Consider the following 19,203-nt stretch of genomic DNA (forward strand, 5'->3'; position numbering starts at 1 on the left):
GACACATTTTACATTTTGTACCTGTCCTCAGACACATTTTACCTGTCCTCCGACAATTTATCTGTCCAAAGACATAGTTTACCTGTCCTCAGACACAGTTTACTAGTCCTCAGACACAGTTTACCTGTCCTCAGACACATTTTACCTGTCTTCAGACACATATTACCTGTCCTCGAGACACATATTCCCTGTCCTCAGACACATTTTACCTGTCTTCAGACACATATTACCTGTCCTCAGCCACATATTACCTGTCCTCGAGACACATATTACCTGTCCTCAAGACACATATTACCTGTCCTCAGACACATATTACCTGTCCTCGAGACACATATTACCTGTCCTCAGACACATATTACCTGTCCTCAAAACACATATTACCTGTCCTCAGACACATTTTACCTGTCCTCAGACACATTTTACCTGTCCTCAGACACATATTACCGGTTCTCAGACAAATATTACCTGTCCTCAGACACATATTTCCTGTCCTCAAGACACATTTTACCTGTCCTCAGACACATATGACCTGTCCTCAGACACATTTTACCTGCCCTTCCTGTCCTCAAGACACAGTTTACCTGTCCTCAGACACCTTTTACCCGTCCTTCCTGTTCTCAAGACACAGTTTACCTGTCCTCAGACAGTTTATCTGTCCTCAGACACATATTACCTGTTCTCAGACAAATATTACCTGTCCTCAGACACATATCACCTGTCCTCAGACACATATTACCTGTCCTCAAGACACATATTACCTGTCCTCAGACACATATCACCTGTCCTCAGACACATATTACCTGTCCTCAAGACACATTTTACCTGTCCTCAGACACATATTACCTGTTCTCAGACAAATATTACCTGTCCTCAGACACATATTACCTGTCCTCAAAACACATATTACCTGTCCTCAAGACACATTTTAACTGTCCTCAGACACATATTACCTGTCCTCAGACACATATTACCTGTACTCAGACACATATTACCTGTCCTCAGACACATATTACCTGTACTCAGACACATATTACCTGTCCTCAGACACATATTACCTTTCCTCAAGACACATATTACCTGTCCTCAGACACATATCACCTGTCCTCAGACACATATTACCTGTCCTCAAGACACATTTTACCTGTCCTCAGACACATATTACCTGTTCTCAGACACATATTACCTGTCCTCAGACACATATTACCTGTCCGCAAAACACATATTACCTGTCCTCAAGACACATTTTACCTGTCCTCAGACACATATGACCTGTCCTCAGACACATTTTACCTGTCCTCAGACACATATTACCTGTCCTTAAGACACATTTTACCTGTCCTCAGACACATATTACCTGTCCTCAAGACACATATTACCTGTCCTCAGACACATATTACCTGTCCTCAGACACATATTACCTGTCCTCAAGACACATATTACCTGTCCTCAGACACATATTACCTGTCCTCAGACACATATTACCTGTCCTCAAGACACATATTACCTGTCCTCAGACACATATTACCTGTCCTCAGACACATATTACCTGTCCTCAAGACACATATTACCTGTCCTCAGACACATATTACCTGTCCTCAGACACATATTACCTGTCCTCAAAACACATATTACCTGTCCTCAGACACATATTACCTGTCCTCAGACACATTTTACCTGTCCTCAGACACATATTACCTGTCCTCAGACACATATTACCTGTCCTCAGACACATATTACCTGTCCTCAAAACACATATTACCTGTCCTCAGACACATATTACCTGTCCTCAAAACACATATTACCTGTCCTCAGACACATTTTACCTGTCCTCAGACACATTTTACCTGTCCTCAGACACATATTACCTGTCCTCAGACACATATTACCTGTCCTCAAACACATATTACCCGTCCTCAGATACATTTTACCTGTCCTCAGACACAGTTTACCTGTCCTGTACATTATAAAATTGACGCAGTTGACATGTATGAAATATTTATACGGTAAAGCATGCTGATGTCATCAGTCGTAAATATAAATGTTCAGAAACAATAGTGCCCACTGGGAGTGTCTAATTGATTATTTTCTCACTCAAATGCACTCTTAACGCTTTACAGAATGGTATAACATAAATATGCTGACTTCATTCTCATCACAATCTTCAAATGTAGTTCACTAATCTTACCAACCTTTTTTTTAAAGTGCCTTGAAGAATATTAAGAATAGAAATGAAATTGGTCTTGATGGCAGTAATACAAATACTTCTGCAAACACAGAGAGCAGGAACACACGTAATGATAATCTATTAGAAAGCTACCCCGATATTGTCCTACCCTGATAATCTATTAGAAAGCTACCCTGACATTGTCCTGCCAGGCGAGTTAACGTTACCTGCCATGCAAGAGCAGGTAAATATTACACTACGCCTATAATCACGCTCGGCTATCTCTCACACTCTCCATTATTGATGAGATTGCTCCTTTGAAAGAAGACCTCATGATTCGCGTAAAACATTTTCCGTTTTATCTTGTCAACAAAACTACTGGTTGCAGTAGATAATCATTAATTCATACAGAGCATGTACCCAAAGTTCTAACAACATGGAAACAGCAGCACATACAAACAATCGGACTAGCACAAAACACAGGCTAACATTTAACATTTCTACCACAACAGCGAAAATAAAATAAAAACATTTTAAAATGTGCAGTTATTTATCCGTTTTTTTTTTAAACAAAGCAAATAAGAGGCAACCTCTGTAATGTTCCGTTAGTTCTAAAGGTGTGTTAGCCATTTACATTTTGATGTCAAAAAGTAGAACTCTCCGTAGAAATATTTGACCTTAGCAACCAGTACTTTCTGGTGTTAAATGCTACGTGTTACAGAAACCTTTGAGAACCAGCTGAGACTACACAATGTCACAAGCAGGACCAACATCATCTTTACTGTGATAGAATTAAAATAACATAATATTTCTTCCATCCTCACATGGAGGTTGTAATTTGAGATATTGACCCAGTGTTTCTATTTTTGGCAGGTCAATATTCTTTTATTACGTCATTGATGTTGGAATGTCATAATGCTTTCAGCCAAATTCCGTACTTTTCTCTCAAACATTTTTTCTCATGTTCCATCTTGTTTAATGTTTAAAACAGCATAATTTCATATCTGTTGTGACGACTTATGATTCTGATGTTTTGTTATATATTGACCCAAAATGCTATATTGACCTCAACTTTGTCTCAGTCAATACCTTTTCTTCTGGTCTATATATATAACAAGGGGGCCACGATACTCCAGCTTTCCTCCACCACCAAAACCTGCCACAACCTTAAATGACCATAGCTGTTAAAAGGATGTAAAACATAAACAAACCAAACCAAACCAAATAACAACACATACACAACACTAAACAAAAGTAAATATCTCATAAATATCACAAGCCATGCCCAAAATCATCTTTACACTTATAGAATAAATCAATGCCATAGACTATATAGTCTATATATCACTGCTATAAACTTGGTCACATACCAGGCCCTGCACCCTGTATACTGTCACAGACTACACGACATACCAAGCATACCTCCACACAATGCATTACATCAAACTCTGTACACATTTAACTCATTCATCCCTAAAATTTCATAATGAACTATTCCAACCTTTTAATTGGAAGAGCTCAAATGTGTCTTCAGGGGTGACTGAGTTAAACCGATTCTACTGCTTGTTGAAGCCAAATTTTAATAACCAGCATGTTCAACAATGCCAGTCTACTGGTCTTGGACAAAATAATCAAATGTTAAGAGAAAACTGTTGGGTTTGCATGCTGTCACGATCCATCAACATGTCTGCCATCTCAATCTGACAAGACAAAGGCACACAACAGGCACAAAGGGCATGTATCGCACACCTGTCATCACTGTTATTTTATGGAAGCATTTCCTCATTATCTTCCTACCATTGGCCCCAGTCCAGGATAACATGCAGTGTATAAATACTAAAGGAACTGATATCATCATCCCTGTTCTGATGGATTTTCAAAGTTCTTGGTCAATAATAATTGGACACAAAACATTTTAACTGAAAATATTAAGCTTAAGATTAAGACTTCACTGTTCTTTGCAAAAACTTGGAGTCTTAATCACAAAAGAAAAATCAACTACCAAATATATTACTTTGAAAATATATATAAATGAAATAAAATCTATGTATGTACCAATATCTACAGGAAATACTTGTATACCTGTGTGATGTCAGAATGATCCCTGTCACCTCTATACACCAATAGTTACAGGTGAGACTGTTGTATACCTGTGTGATGTCAGAATGATCCCCATATATTTATACCAATACCTACAGGTGAGACTGTTGTATAGATGTCAGAATGATCCCCATGTCTATATACCAATACCTACAGGTGAGACTGTTGTATAGATGTCAGCATGATCCCCATGTCTATATACCAATACCTACAGGTGAGACTGTAGTATACCTGTGTGATGTCAGAATGATCCCTATGTCTATATACCGATACCTACAGCTGAGACTGTCGTACACTTGTGAAGCCAGAATGATCCCCATGTCTAGTTGTATACCTGTGTGATGTCAGAATGATCCCCATGACTATATACCAATACCTACAGGTGAGACTGTTGTACACTTGTGAAGCCATAATGATCCCCATGTCTAGTTGTATACCTGTGTGATGTCAGAATGATCCCTATGTCTATACACCAATACCTACAGGTGAGACTGTTGTATACCTGTGTGATGTCAGAATGATCCCTATGTCTATATACCAATACCTACAGCTGAGACTGTCGTACACTTGTGAAGCCAGAATGATCCCCATGTCTCCTCACCAGAGCCTGGAACACCTACAGGTGAATCAGTGAATGTGATGAAATGATCAGATAACTATGAATCATGCGGCTGTTCCTGCTAGCTAACATATGTTAAAGTTACAATCAGTGTTATGATAGGCTTACAACTAAAATCCTCCCCGTCTCACCTACTGTTTTACTAAGAGTCCCCACAAATCCCTCACACTGCCTCAGGAACCCTATGACTCAGCAAAAGCTCCCCAATTTTCATTCCTCAACAGTAGTTCTCCATTCCTCGGCTGTTCATGGGAATTTCTACATGGCATGACTGTGGAGCTTTCACTGTTTTAAAGGATGACTCACACATTTAAGAGAAATTTTATCCCTATATTCTTGAATATACCTCTTCCCCTATATCTAACGATAAATGGAATTGGATTGAATTGTAACTGGGTCATACACACATTTACTTGGATCCGAGGAATTTCATGTAGGGGTATTTTGATCAATAATAAAATAAGCAAAGCATTGGGTAATTGGCGTGTTGCATGTTTCAGGCTATAACAATTATGGTGATACACAGAAATCTGTGTATCAGAGCGATGTATGTCTACCGGCGTAAGTACCGGGCTCCCGCAGGCAAATCACCGCGATCGAGTCCCCTTAATAGGTTACATTTAAATTGTATGTGAAGATTGCGGAATTAAAAGATATTGGTATATGTTTTATGCGTATTGATTGGTGTTACATAACACTTAGTAATCACACGACATTCACAGCCGTACGTCTTCAGTCTCAGGTAGTATAACACAACGTAAACAAAACTGGGAAAATTAATCTCAATAATCATAACAAGGGTAGTAGGATTCCCTCAAGCTGCAGTCTAAATGACATTAAGATGAACTAAATGAGATTAAGATGAATAACGAAAACCCACAAAATCGTTTCTTTCATTTTATCCTTTACAAGCAGTAATAGTTAAGCCTTAAACACACTATGAAGTATAGTCCCTGTATGTTTCTTTTGAAATACTTTTTGTTGTCATTATCACAATCAATTCAAATTTATTCCGCCGCCGCCACCGCCGTCGTCGTCGTCGTCGTCGTCGTCGTCGTCGTCGTCATCATCATCGTCATCATCATCATCGTTGATTGTTACAGAGTTGTGTCCTTGCGTTGAAAATCTCCAAACACGAAAGTGTAGGCAAAAAAAGCTGTCGTAACGATGTAAACAACGTCGTGGCAGTGATGGCCGACATGCAAACCCGACGTAAAATCGGCAGTTTTCAATGTAAACTAAACGTATTAACTGACAATAGAAACAACATCGATGTCCAATATCAACTGCTAGACCACGACTATCCGACGAAACAAAATGACACTCGTTCACACATTGAAGAGACGCTGGCTACTGAGGCCCCTACTAAGCTTACTGACAATTTTACTGATGAGCCGACACTGACGTCCGATGAGGATCCCTCCAGTACTAGGGATCACGAATACGCCAATAACTTTTTAACCTGGTCACAGGGTAGACGAGTGGTTGAACTTATGATGTTATCTGAATACCTGGACCAAAAAGGTTGTAAGGAGTGCGGTACTAGGCTACGGTTGTGCAATACCTAACAGGAAAGACATTTTGGCCTGGGAAGTATTTTATACATCACACTAGTCAGGATTATATTCTATATTTGTTATTACATGTATATGCCCAATAGGCCTATATTTCAAGTTCATTTTTTATATTACATACAACAGTGTTATTTTTACAATGTGATATTTTTATAATGCAATATGGTATGTTGTTATCTGTACATAATGTGAACAATTTATTATTGTGTTTCGAATGTTAAAGTTTATTATTGTTGTATATAGTGTGATTTTTTATATCACAACAAAGTATGTATTTGTACATTAAGTAGAAATTTATTATTGTTGTGTAAAGTATGTGAAACTTTGTTATTGTTGTTCATTGTGACATTTTTGCTATGACACAGTAAAGTACATTGTTTGTTATAATGTTATTCATACATAATGTGCAATTTTGTTTTATATTGGTTATTACATTTGAAGTAATTTTATTATATTGTATATTGTAAATTGTATATATGACTTTTTGTGATTTAGAATTATTATTGGTACAAATGTAAGAGTTGTCTCTCTTTCTTGTTTATTTTTTTTGTATCTTTATAATTTTTTGTATAATAAGTAAGTCAGCAAGATATTTATTTTTTGTCACCTATATTTTCTTTTCGTCAAGTCCTAAACATGTTGCATTGGCACTCGGAATCTTATGGATTCATGTAACGAGTATTTTTGTTTGTTTTAGTATTATTGTTAGAAAATTACTCAGTTTTTTTGTGTTTTGTTCATCAATATTGACATTGTTATTATTTTTTATGTGTAATATTTCTATTAAACCATTGTTGCATCATATAAAATTTATTTTTTGTTTCATTTTGTTCCATTGAAAAAAAAAATGAAAAAAAATTGAAATTTCATAATATCCCAAAAAATCTGAAGAAACTTCCGCAAGGTATTGGTTATTGCTCAGAAATGATTTGGTTATGCAATACCGATGCCGTAGAAATAAAACCCAATGCCTCATTACAGTTTTAGGCGGAGGGACAGGGATCCTTAACACAGGTAGTCTCTAATACAAGTTCACAATGAAATCACTACAACGAAAAACATAAAAAGTGGTCTCTTAACACAAGTGAACTCTTAATACAGGTTAAAGGCACAAAGAAATCACTACAATGGGGAATATTAAAAGTGGTCTCTTAACACAGGTAATACATGAGCAGGTTTGACTGTTGTTTGCACACAATCATACCGGTTAAGGCCATTTTTATTTGAAAATTTTGTTGGGCTTAATCCTAATATTATGTTTCTATTCTTTAGAAGAAGTCGTTTGAAATTTTTCACATATTTGACCCCTGTGACCTTGAATATCAGCCAAGGAAATTTTTATTCACAACGTTTAATTAACAATTAATCCAATGATACAAAACTACGATGGCTGCAATATCGTCTGGTCCATCGAATTTTACCAACCAATATTTTTCTATTCAGAATTAAGGCGGTGGATTCTCCGCTATGTACATTCTGTAGGGAAGAAAAAGAAACCTATATACATTTATTTTATGAATGTTCAAGGATAATCAAACTTCGAAAGGAGTTAGAGAAGTGGTTTCTCGATAAAACCATGTTCAATTTTAGTATATCGCCAATATCGATACTGCTAGGGCTTCATGGTCGCCATAATGGTATGATTAATATGATGTCGCTGCTGTTTAAGCAATATGTCTATCACTGTAGAATTAAGAAAATTTATGTGTGTTTTGAAGTCTTAAAATCACACATATGTCAATACTATGAGGTAGAAAAGATTGTGTATAAATCAAGAAATGAATACACAAAATTCCTTACAAGGTGGGGAGGATGGCATGCTTTATCCGAAAGGGAGGAACAAAGTAAAATATAAACAAAGTCTTTGTCGGTATGGTAATGAATATTGCACTGATGATGGAAATTGGTCTTGCTGTATGTCTATTCGTCTAAGTGTACTTATCTATAGCAAAAGCTAAGTTAAAAATTAAATTTAATATGGGCGCGCTTAAAAAAACTTGGAAGAAACTAGGTGAACAAATTGCTTCAAAATGAACTTGCATATTTTATTCTGAAACTATTGTGTTTAGATCCAACTAAATCACCGATGAAGGTGGAGGTATGTGAGGGCATGTTAATAAATATGTATATTTAAGAGAGAAAAAATCGGTGCAGAGTGTAATTTCTGATGTTCCCAAATTTAGCAGTGCTCATGTTGAACTCAAGCATGTATATAATCCTATGGGTATTGTAATGTAATGAATTGTTATGTAATGTAATGTGTTGTCTCTGGTCTTAATGTAATTGTTCACATGAAAATCAATAAAAAAAAATGAAATGTAAAAAAAAAAAAAAAAAAAAAATCCAAGGAAGCTACCAGCCTAATATCATGTTTCTAGGCCTTTCCATTCTTCAGAAGAAGCTGTTTAAAGGAAAAGTTGATGGACGACGGATTACTGCTGGCAGACGATGCGGGCAGGTGAGCTTAAAACAGGTTAAACTTGTGCCTATGTTCTGAAACTGTAACACCTATAAAGTATAAACCCTGAAAACTACCTGTTCATATACAATCCCTTTAGATGAACATAAACTTAAACCCATGTTCTGAGCCTGTGAGCGAGATGTCTTGTAGATATTTCCAAATAACTAACAAGACCCTTTAATGAGATAATCAATAGCACTTTTAAAACAAATTTTCTTCTTGTACTTTTACATACAACGTTTAGACTACTATTAGTTTTTATATAAAATTGACCGTATTCCCTGTGAACAACGGAGCTTGTACAGCCTCAGAGCTAGACCAAAGTTCAGGCTTGATTACAATGGAGCTTGTGTTGCCTGGGAGCTAGACCGAGCTTGTATAGCCTGGGAGCTAGACCGAGCTCATATAGCCTCGGAGCTAGACCGAGCTCATATAGCCTCGGAGCTAGACTGAGCTCGTATAGCCTCGGAGCTAGACCGAGCTCATATAGCCTCGGAGCTAGACTGAGCTCGTATAGGCTGGGAGCTAGACCGAGCTCGTATAGCCTGGAAACTAGACCGAGCTCATATAGCCTCGGAGCTAGACCGAGCTCGTATAGCCTGGGAGCTAGACCGAGCTTGTATAGCCTGAAAGCTAGACCGAGCTCATATAGCCTCGGAGCTAGACTGAGCTCGTATAGCCTCGAAGCTAGACCGAGCTTGTATAGCCTGGGAGCTAGACCGAGCTCGTATAGCCTGGGAGCTAGACCGAGCTCGTATAGCCTGGGAGCTATACCAAGCTCGTATAGCCTCGGAGCTAGACCAAAGTTCAGGCTTGATTACAATGGCGCTTGTATAGCCTCGGAGCTAGACCGACCTCGTATAGCCTCAGAACTATACCGAGCTCGCATAGCCTCGGAGCTAGACCAAAGTACAGACTTGATTAAGACTTATAGAGCAGCCAGAAAAAGACAATTAGCTGGCTAATCACCAATAGTTTGGAATGCAGGAGACTTTTACCACGATGTGTAGCAAAGTATAGTTTCTCGGAGCATCTGGCAACAAAAGCAATATTTCCATATCAAAGTTACCTTATATACTTTTTGCACTCCATTCATCAATCTTTAATGTCCCTTCACACACAAGATTGATTATTTTTCTTAGAGATATATTGATTTTACTGGTAGATATTTATTTAACTGTATAAGTAGTTAAGCATTGATGCCAGTAAAAGGTGTACGACTTGTGTTGTATCCTGTCCATGTAAATACAACCACACTGTAAGGGACAGGGACCCATTAAAATCCTTCAGCCAAGAACCAGTGTTATATAGACCTTTATTTTCAGTGTTGGTTGAAAGTTTCCAACTACAAATCAATGTTCTACCTACATGTTTTATTGTGTTAAACATTTTAATCATAAAGAGTGTTTTGATTGGCTAATTAACCAATTACCGCATTCTACTCTGCGAAGAATAATGGCTATTTCAGTCTCGCCCACTCAATTTTATTTTCCATTAGAATGAAATGTCTGCTCTTTTGACCTTCTGCATGTCTCTAAACTTGGACAAGACACTTGCAAACGAAAAGTCTTGAATTGTGTAAGTCTAAATTTAGAACAATAAAAAGGAGATAATCAATTTAAGTTTATAAGAAGACCACTAGTTCAAAACTGCCAATACCTGTGTGTAAACCAAAAGATACTCTGCCAGTGAAGAGGATCAGACTTACATACACAGATATATTGTTCTGCTTAGGAATACCAAACATTTCAAAACAATTAAGAAAATCAATTGTGATCAGTGCTTAATTTTTTATGTCAAGGTGAAGGCACCACATGAGAATGAATAATGAAAATGGTAACGCAGCCATCTCTTTCTTTTGTATATGCACTGAAATAACTCATTTAAATAAATCGTTGAAGAAGTTTGCTTTATACACCTCTAAGATTTGAACTGAAAGTATCCAATACTAAAATAGGTTGATGGTAGAAATAAAAGTATAAAGTGTTTGTAAGACAACACCCAACTCCCACACTTTACAAATAAAGCAAGGTCACCCGAGGTCAAAGGTCAAGGGTACAAAATTCATGCAACTTGCTGTTCTCATAGAAGAGCATTACCATGTGAAATTGTGTGACCGTAGCTGCAGCACTTAGTCAATAAATGGCCTAAGGCCAAAACTTGACCAAGGTCTCATCGGTCAAAAATGTGATACAAAATGTTTTACTCATTAGAGCATATAAGGATGCGAAGTTGCAGTACTTAGTACCTAACTGACCTAAACCCAAAACTTTAAATTCCAGAGAATATATACCATGTAAACATGACACTATATGCCCTGCACAACTTCATGGAGGGACATACAAAATGTAAATTACACAAATCCAACGGTGACAAAACGACAAAAGGGTTGATAACAGATATATTACGGTGACAAAATAGCCCATAGAACAATGATACAAATTGGATGTTGAAATAAAAACAGACAGGTTGCTGATACAAGTTCAACACTGACAAACAACTCGTAGAGCTATGATAAAAACCCAATGTTGACCAAACAAACCAAGGATTCAAATTATCTGCTATCATTGATGTGAATGGGTCATAAATTATGATAATTTAATAATTTCAAAGTGACACTTGAACATAAACATGTAGCAAAGATGATTCTACTCTAAAATATTTCTTTTCCTGTAACAGAACCATCCCCATTAAGACATTACAGGATCCTCATCCCTTAAAGGAGTTCTAATCATTATCTTGGACATGGCCCAGAAATTCCTCATATTTAAACATCACTTTCTATCCCACTACACAGTCTAACTCTTGTAATGAAGATTTTGATATGCATTCCTTGTAATATTTCTTACATCATGATTAAGTGAACAAGGTGAAGATATTTCTGAGGAGGTATAATCTATTAAAGTAATGTCTGTCCACTCAAGTAGAAATTACAAGTCTATCAGTTACTCATATCATCTTAGTCTAATCCCTTAAACATTTGCTGAGTACATTAACTTCTAATTTCTATATGAAAACACACCTGAACACAGCCTGTCTCTACATTCATTTGTATTCAGTCTCTTTATCTATATACACCTGTACTCAGCCTCCATATCTATATACACCTATACTCAGTCTCCAAATCTATACACACTTGTACTCAGTCTCCATATCTATACACACCTGTACTCAGCCTCCATATCTATATACACCTGTATTCAGCCTCCATATCTATACACACCTGTACTCAGTCTCCATATCTATACACACCTGTACTCAGCCTCCATATCTATACACACCTGTACTCAGCCTCCATATCTATACACACCTGTACTCAGTCTCCATATCTATACACACCTGTACTCAGTCTCCATATCTATACACACCTGTACTCAGCCTCCATATCTATACACACCTGTACTCAGCCTCCATATCTATACACACCTGTACTCAGTCTCCATATCTATACACACCTGTACTCAGTCTCCATATCTATACACACCTGTACTCAGCCTCCATATCTATACACACCTGTACTCAGCCTCCATATCTATACACACCTGTACTCAGTCTCCATATCTATACACACCTGTACTCAGTCTCCATATCTATACACACCTGTACTCAGTCTCCATATCTATACACACCTGTACTCAGCCTCCATATCTATACACACCTGTACTCAGCCTCCATATCTATACACACCTGTACTCAGTCTCCATATCTATACACACCTGTACTCAGTCTCCATATCTATACACACCTGTACTCAGCCTCCATATCTATACACACCTGTACTCAGCCTCCATATCTATACACACCTGTACTCAGTCTCCATATCTATACACACCTGTACTCAGTCTCCATATCTATACACACCTGTACTCAGCCTCCATACCTATACATACCTGTACTCAGTCTCCATATCTATACACACCTGTACTCAGTCTCCATATCTATATACACCTGTACTCAGCCTCCATATCTATATACACCTGTATTCAGTCTCCATATCTATATAACCTGTACTCAGCCTCCATATCTATACACACCTGTACTCAGTCTCCATATCTATATACACATGTACACATTACACAACCTCCATATTTATACATAAATACCTATACTCTTCCTGTCTCTAGTATAATACACCTATACTCAGTCTCTGTATCTATATAAACCTGTACAAATGTAATGACTGGACCATTTGTCACTGTCAGACACAGATCACTTAGCTGATCAGCTTAAATTAACACCTCTATCATCATAACAAAATGGCAGAAAAGTTAAGTTCATTGAGATGCTTAAGTTGGCATTTCCCCGGTTGGTATTACCGTACATAAACCATACAAGTACATTAACATAACATACAGCAAAACGTAGGCTGTGTATATAGGACATTGTTGACTATGCATGATGGAAAATTGTTTAGTAAGGTTTGTTAAAAACGTCATATTGAGTTAAAAGAGAATATATCTATAGCTATTTCTGTAATGGTACATGTGTCCACATTTCAGGGTAACGGATTATAATCTGTATGTAGTATACCTGTCAGAGTTAGTAGATACTGCTGTCATCTGTGTGTAGTATACCTGTCAGGGTTACTAGATACTGCTGTCATCTGGATACTGCTGTAGTCTGTATGTAGTATACCTGTCAGGGTCACTAGATACTGCTGTAATCTGTATGTTGTACATTTGTCAGGGTCACTAGATACTGCTGTAATCTGTAGTATACCTGTCAGGGTCACTAGATACTGCTGTAATCTATGTGTAGTATACCTGTCAGGTTCACTAGATACTGCTGTAATATGTATGTAGTATACCTGTCAGGGTCACTAGATACTGCTGTAATATGTGTGTAGTACATTTGTCAGGGTCACTAGATACTGCTGTAATCTGTATGTAGTATACTGTACCTTTCAGGGTCACTAGATACTGCTGTAATCTGTATGTTGTACATTTGTCAGGGTCACTAGATACTGCTGTAATCTGTATGTTGTACATTTGTCAGGGTCACTAGATACTGCTGTAATCTGTATGTAGTATACTGTACCTGTCAGGGTCACTAGATACTGCTGTTATCTGTATGTAGTATATCTGTTAGGGTCACTAGATACTGCTGTAATATGTATGTAGTATACCTGTCAGGGTCACTAGATACTGATGTAATATGTATGTAGTATGCCTGTCAGGGTCACTAGATACTGCTCTAATATGTATGTAGTATACCTGTCAGGGACACTAGATACTGCTGTAATCTGTATGTACCGGGTAGTCCTGTCAGGGTCACTAGATACTGATGTAATATGTATGTAGTATGCCTGTCAGGGTCACTAGATACTGATGTAATATGTATGTAGTATGCCTGTCAGGGTCACTAGATACTGCTGTAATCTGTATGTAGTACATCTGTCAGTGTCACTAGAAACTGCTGTTATCTGTGTGTAGTACAACTGTCAGGGTCACTGGATACTGCTGTAATCTGTATGTAGTACATCTGTCAGGGTCTCTAGATACTGCTGTAGTCTGTATGTGCCAGGTAGTCCTGTCAGGGTCACTGGATACTGGTGTAATCTGTATGCACCATGTAGTATACCTGCCAGGGTCACTAGATACTGCTGTAATCTATGTGTAGTATACCTGTCAGGGTCACTAGATACTGCGGTCATCTGTGTATAGTATACCTATCAGGGTTACTAGATACTGCTGTAATCGGGATACTAATGGAGTCTGTATGTATTAAACTTGTCAGGGTCACTAGATACTGCTGTAGTCTGTATGTACCAGGTAGTCCTGTCAGGGTCACTGGATACTGCTGTAATCTGTATGTACCGGGTAGTCCTGTCAGGGTCACTGGATACTGCTGTAATCTGTATGCACCATGTAGTATACCTGCCAGGGTCACTAGATACTGCTGTAATCTGTATGTAGTATACTGTACCTGTCAGGGTAACTATATACTGCTTTAATCTGTATGTAGTACATCTGTCAGGATCACTAGATACTGCTGTAATCTGTATGTAGTACATCTGTCAGTGTCACTAGATACTGCTGTAATCTATGTGTAGTACATCTGTCAGGGTCACTAGATACTGCTGTTATCTGTATGTAGTATACCTATCAGGGTCACTAGAAACTGCTGTAATCTGTAGTTAATACATATGTCAGGGTCACTAGATACTGCTGTAATCTGTATATAGTACATCTGTCAGGGTTACTAGATACTGCTGTAATCTGTGTGTAGTACAAATGTCAGGGTCACTAGATACTGCTGTAATCTGTATGTAGTACATCAATCAGTGTCACTAGATAATAATGTAGTCTGTATGTATTAAACCTGTCAGGGTCACTAGATACTGCTGTAATCTGTATGTAGTACATCTGTCAGGGTTACTAGATACTGCTGTAATCTGTGTGTAGTACAACTGTCAGGGTCACTAGATACTGCTGTAATCTGTATGTAGTACATCTGTCAGTGTCACTAGATACTAATGTAGTCTGTATGTATTAAACCTGTCAGGGTCACTAGATACTGCTGTAATCTGTATGTACCGGGTAGTCCTGTCAGGGTCACTGGATACTGCTGTAGTCTGTATGCACCGGGTAGTATACCTACCAGGGTCACTAGATACTGCTGTAATCTGTATGTAGTATACTGTTCCTGTCAGGGTTACTATATACTTCTTTAATCTGTATGTAGTACATCTGTCAGTGTCACTAGATACTGCTGTAATCTGTATATAGTACATCTGTCAGGGTCACTAGATACTGCTGTCATCTGTGTATAGTATGCCTATCAGGGTTACTAGATACTGCTGTCATCTGTGTATAGTATGCCTATCAGGGTCACTAGATACTGCTGTTATCTGCATGTAGTACATTTGTCAGGGTCACTAGATCTTGCTGTTATCTGTATGTAGTACATTTGTCAGGGTCACTAGATCTTGCTGTTATCTGTATGTAGTACATTTGTCAGGGTCACTAGATCTTGCTGTTATCTGTATGTAGTACATTTGTCAGGGTCACTAGATCTTGCTGTTATCTGTATGTAGTACATTTGTCAGGGTCACTAGATCTTGCTGTTATCTGTATGTAGTACATTTGTCAGGGTCACTAGATACGGCTGTTATCTGTATGTAGTATACCTATCAGGGTCACTAGATGCTGCTGTCATCTGTGTATAGTATACCTATCAGGGTTACTAGATACTGCTGTCATCTGTGTATAGTATACCTATCAGGGTCACTAGATACTGCTGTCATCTGTGTATAGTATACCTATCAGGGTTACTAGATACTGCTGTAATCGGGATACTAATGGAGTCTGTATGTATTAAACTTGTCAGGGTCACTAGATACTGCTGTAGTCTGTATGTACCAGGTAGTCCTGTCAGGGTCACTGGATACTGCTGTAATCTGTATGTACCGGGTAGTCCTGTCAGGGTCACTAGATACTGCTTTAATCTGTATGGTGTGTTCTGTGTGACAATGTCCTGAAGAGACACTGTTGTAATTGGTGAGCCTAAATTTCAGGGTTACCAACAAACTGCTGCAATCAGCCTGCCTACACATCAGCATGATATTAAGGGCCCTGCTGTAATTAGTATGTCTTTATTTCAGATTACACAATACATCTCCAGCACACACGCACATACACACATAGGGAGATATTAGGCAGGTGGCATAGGACTAGTAGTTGGCGCCTGAGAAGGCAGCTCCTGCGAATTTCTCAATATTGTATTGATTAATATATATGCTAATTGTATTGACTGTATAAAATTGTGTATCTATGTACTGTAAAGCGCTTTAGAGTGGCTTATATTAGCTAGATAGGACGCTATATCAACTGTTGTATATTTTATTTATTTTATATTTATTACAGGGAGAGACATTGCTGTAATTGGTACAAAACCAAACTTTTAAATGAAGACACTTGCGTAACTGAAAAAAATAGAAACTTATTTATTTTACAACAATTTTGAAACAAATTAATCTGATATCAATAACTCTTTTTGGCTTAATGTGGGAGAAAACCAGAGTACCTGAAGAAAACCCATGTGATCAGGCAGGTGACCCTGTACCTTTTCACATCCGATTGTGGAATCTAACCTGAGCCGCCATGTTGAACGGCAAGTGCGTCAGCCACTGCACCAACCAACCATGTAATTGGTGTAAATGATGTGTCCACTATTCGGGTTACAGGAGTAGATACTGCTGTAATTGATGTGTCCACTATTCAGGGTTACAGGAGTAGATACTGCTGTAATTGATGTGTCCACTATTCGGGGTTACAGGAGTAGATACTGCTGTAATTAATGTGTCCACTATTCCGGTTACAGGAGTAGATACTGCTGTAATTGATGTGTCCACTATTTGGGGTTACAGGAGTAGATACTGCTGTAATTGATGTGTCCACTATTCCGGGTTACAGGAGTAGATACTGCAGCAATTAATGTGTCCACTATTTGGGGTTACAGGGACATATACTGCTGTAATTGATGTGTCCACTATTCAGGGTTACAGGAGTCGATACTGCTGTAATTGATGTGTCCACTATTCGGGGTTACAGGAGTAGATACTGCTGTTATTGATGTGTCCACTATTCAGGGTTACAGGAGTAGATACTGCTGTAATTGATGTGTCCACTTTTCAGGGTTACAGGAGTAGATACTGCAGTAGTTGATGTCAGCACATATCAGGGTGATAGGATGAAAGTACCCATGTATGGTATACCCAAATGTCATGTTTACAGGGGAGAGGCCTCACTGCTTTAAATGCCATGCCCCAACATTTAGGTTAGCGCGCCCACACATCATGTTCTATAGATTGTCGTGGGGAGCAGGCTGTTTAGGGATGATACATAATGATTCCCTCCAGTTATAGTCAAGGTAAATCAATAGTGAGGCCCTGTGTTCACCCACAAATGGCATCAACACAAAAACTCTGTAAAACATGTACTATACTCATGTGTTCTCCATCAGTATCGGCAATGATATACCAGCTTACCCCACTAGTTTACATCTACAGGCGAAAACTATATGTATTTTATCATTCCATCAAATCCCTGATCTAGTTAAGAAATATGTAGAGGCTGATTCAACTGTAAACTGTTAAACATACATTTTTTACAGTTTTGTGACAGCAGTAAACGAAATGAGTTTTACTATAGAGCTTTACAAAAGTGTGTCCCCTGAACACATTGTGGTTATGCAGTGTGCAAGAATCACATTCATATTCAGCTCCTTATTCCCACAGCCTTATGAACTTACCCTTATCATTGAGCTCCTTGTTGATGTTGTGAATGACAGAAGCAAATTTCTGTTGGTTGTAAGCGAGACACTCCATTTCCGTGGCTTCAGTGTGTCAAGTAAAACCCACGTTAAAACATCCTTGTGTAATTACGATGTACTGATGCTGTGTCTGAGTTAACGGTATAGATTCCAGCGTATGATGGGGAGATCCCAGAGACAGCGACGTCACAGGGAGATCCCAGCAGTAGGGCTCTCACAGAAAGCCAGGTGTTGTGTGGGGGATCACATCCAGATGTGTATAGCACATGTCTCCGTGTGTCCCACTCACTGATAGTCCTCAGTTCCCGGCGACACAGCGACACCCAGGTACAACATTCAAGTTTGTATGTGACACAGATGAGACAGTCGGCTCCGTACCTAGCACCTATATTACAGAGTGTTGGAGTCCATCAATACATTGATCTGGAGCTAGTGTATCAATCAGATGTGTGTACCGGTTGGTCGTGTGTACAGTACAAACAGATCAGCTGGCTATACCCCAGTCCACAGTGGGACCCGTCATGGCTGAAGACCAATGTTATTGTAAGACCAAGCGTGTAAACACTGTCAAGTCAATACTATGTGAGCCAGCAAACTGAAGCAAGCCAACAGCGGACACCCAAACCCTTCATCCGCCATGGCTACCACATTACAGACGCAACTATATGCATTATTCCATTGAACAGTTATGCCAAAAACAGCCCTCTCGGAGCCACGATCAAGACTTGAACGTCCACCAAGGGACATTAACAGAGCGATCGGAACGTCCAACAACTACAGCAGTGGATTATTTTTCCACAGTATTTTGGTGGTTAATAAGGCCTGTGAGGGCTGCATACGTATGTTATTGATCCATTCAGAGGAGACTGGTAATACCGCTATTCTGGTCAGGTGCGAGCCCCTGATGATTCCAGCAACAACACGCTGGTGATCGGCTCTGTACCCAATTGGACATGAAAGGTGATTGATTGGCTGCTGACTGTTTGTCAATCAGCCCTCCATACAAATCACC

General features: G+C 38.6%; 1 protein-coding gene across 4 annotated transcripts in view; it reads right to left on the bottom strand.

The window, feature by feature from the left end:
* The window catches only part of LOC110463543 (dystrobrevin beta-like), a 120,997-nt gene extending 102,037 nt beyond the window's left edge, over positions 1 to 18,960 (bottom strand). For all 4 annotated transcript variants that reach the window (XM_021518206.1, XM_021518207.1, XM_021518205.1 and 1 more), the window contains exon 1: positions 18,171 to 18,960. In XM_021518206.1, the coding sequence (XP_021373881.1) occupies positions 18,171 to 18,246 (76 nt within the window). In that variant the 5' untranslated portion in view covers positions 18,247 to 18,960. The remainder of the gene's footprint in view (positions 1 to 18,170) is intronic.
* Positions 18,961 to 19,203: the final 243 nt, after the last annotated feature.

This window comes from Mizuhopecten yessoensis, unplaced genomic scaffold (assembly GCF_002113885.1).
Source record: "Mizuhopecten yessoensis strain PY_sf001 unplaced genomic scaffold, ASM211388v2 scaffold10915, whole genome shotgun sequence".
Taxonomy (NCBI): domain Eukaryota; kingdom Metazoa; phylum Mollusca; class Bivalvia; order Pectinida; family Pectinidae; genus Mizuhopecten; species Mizuhopecten yessoensis.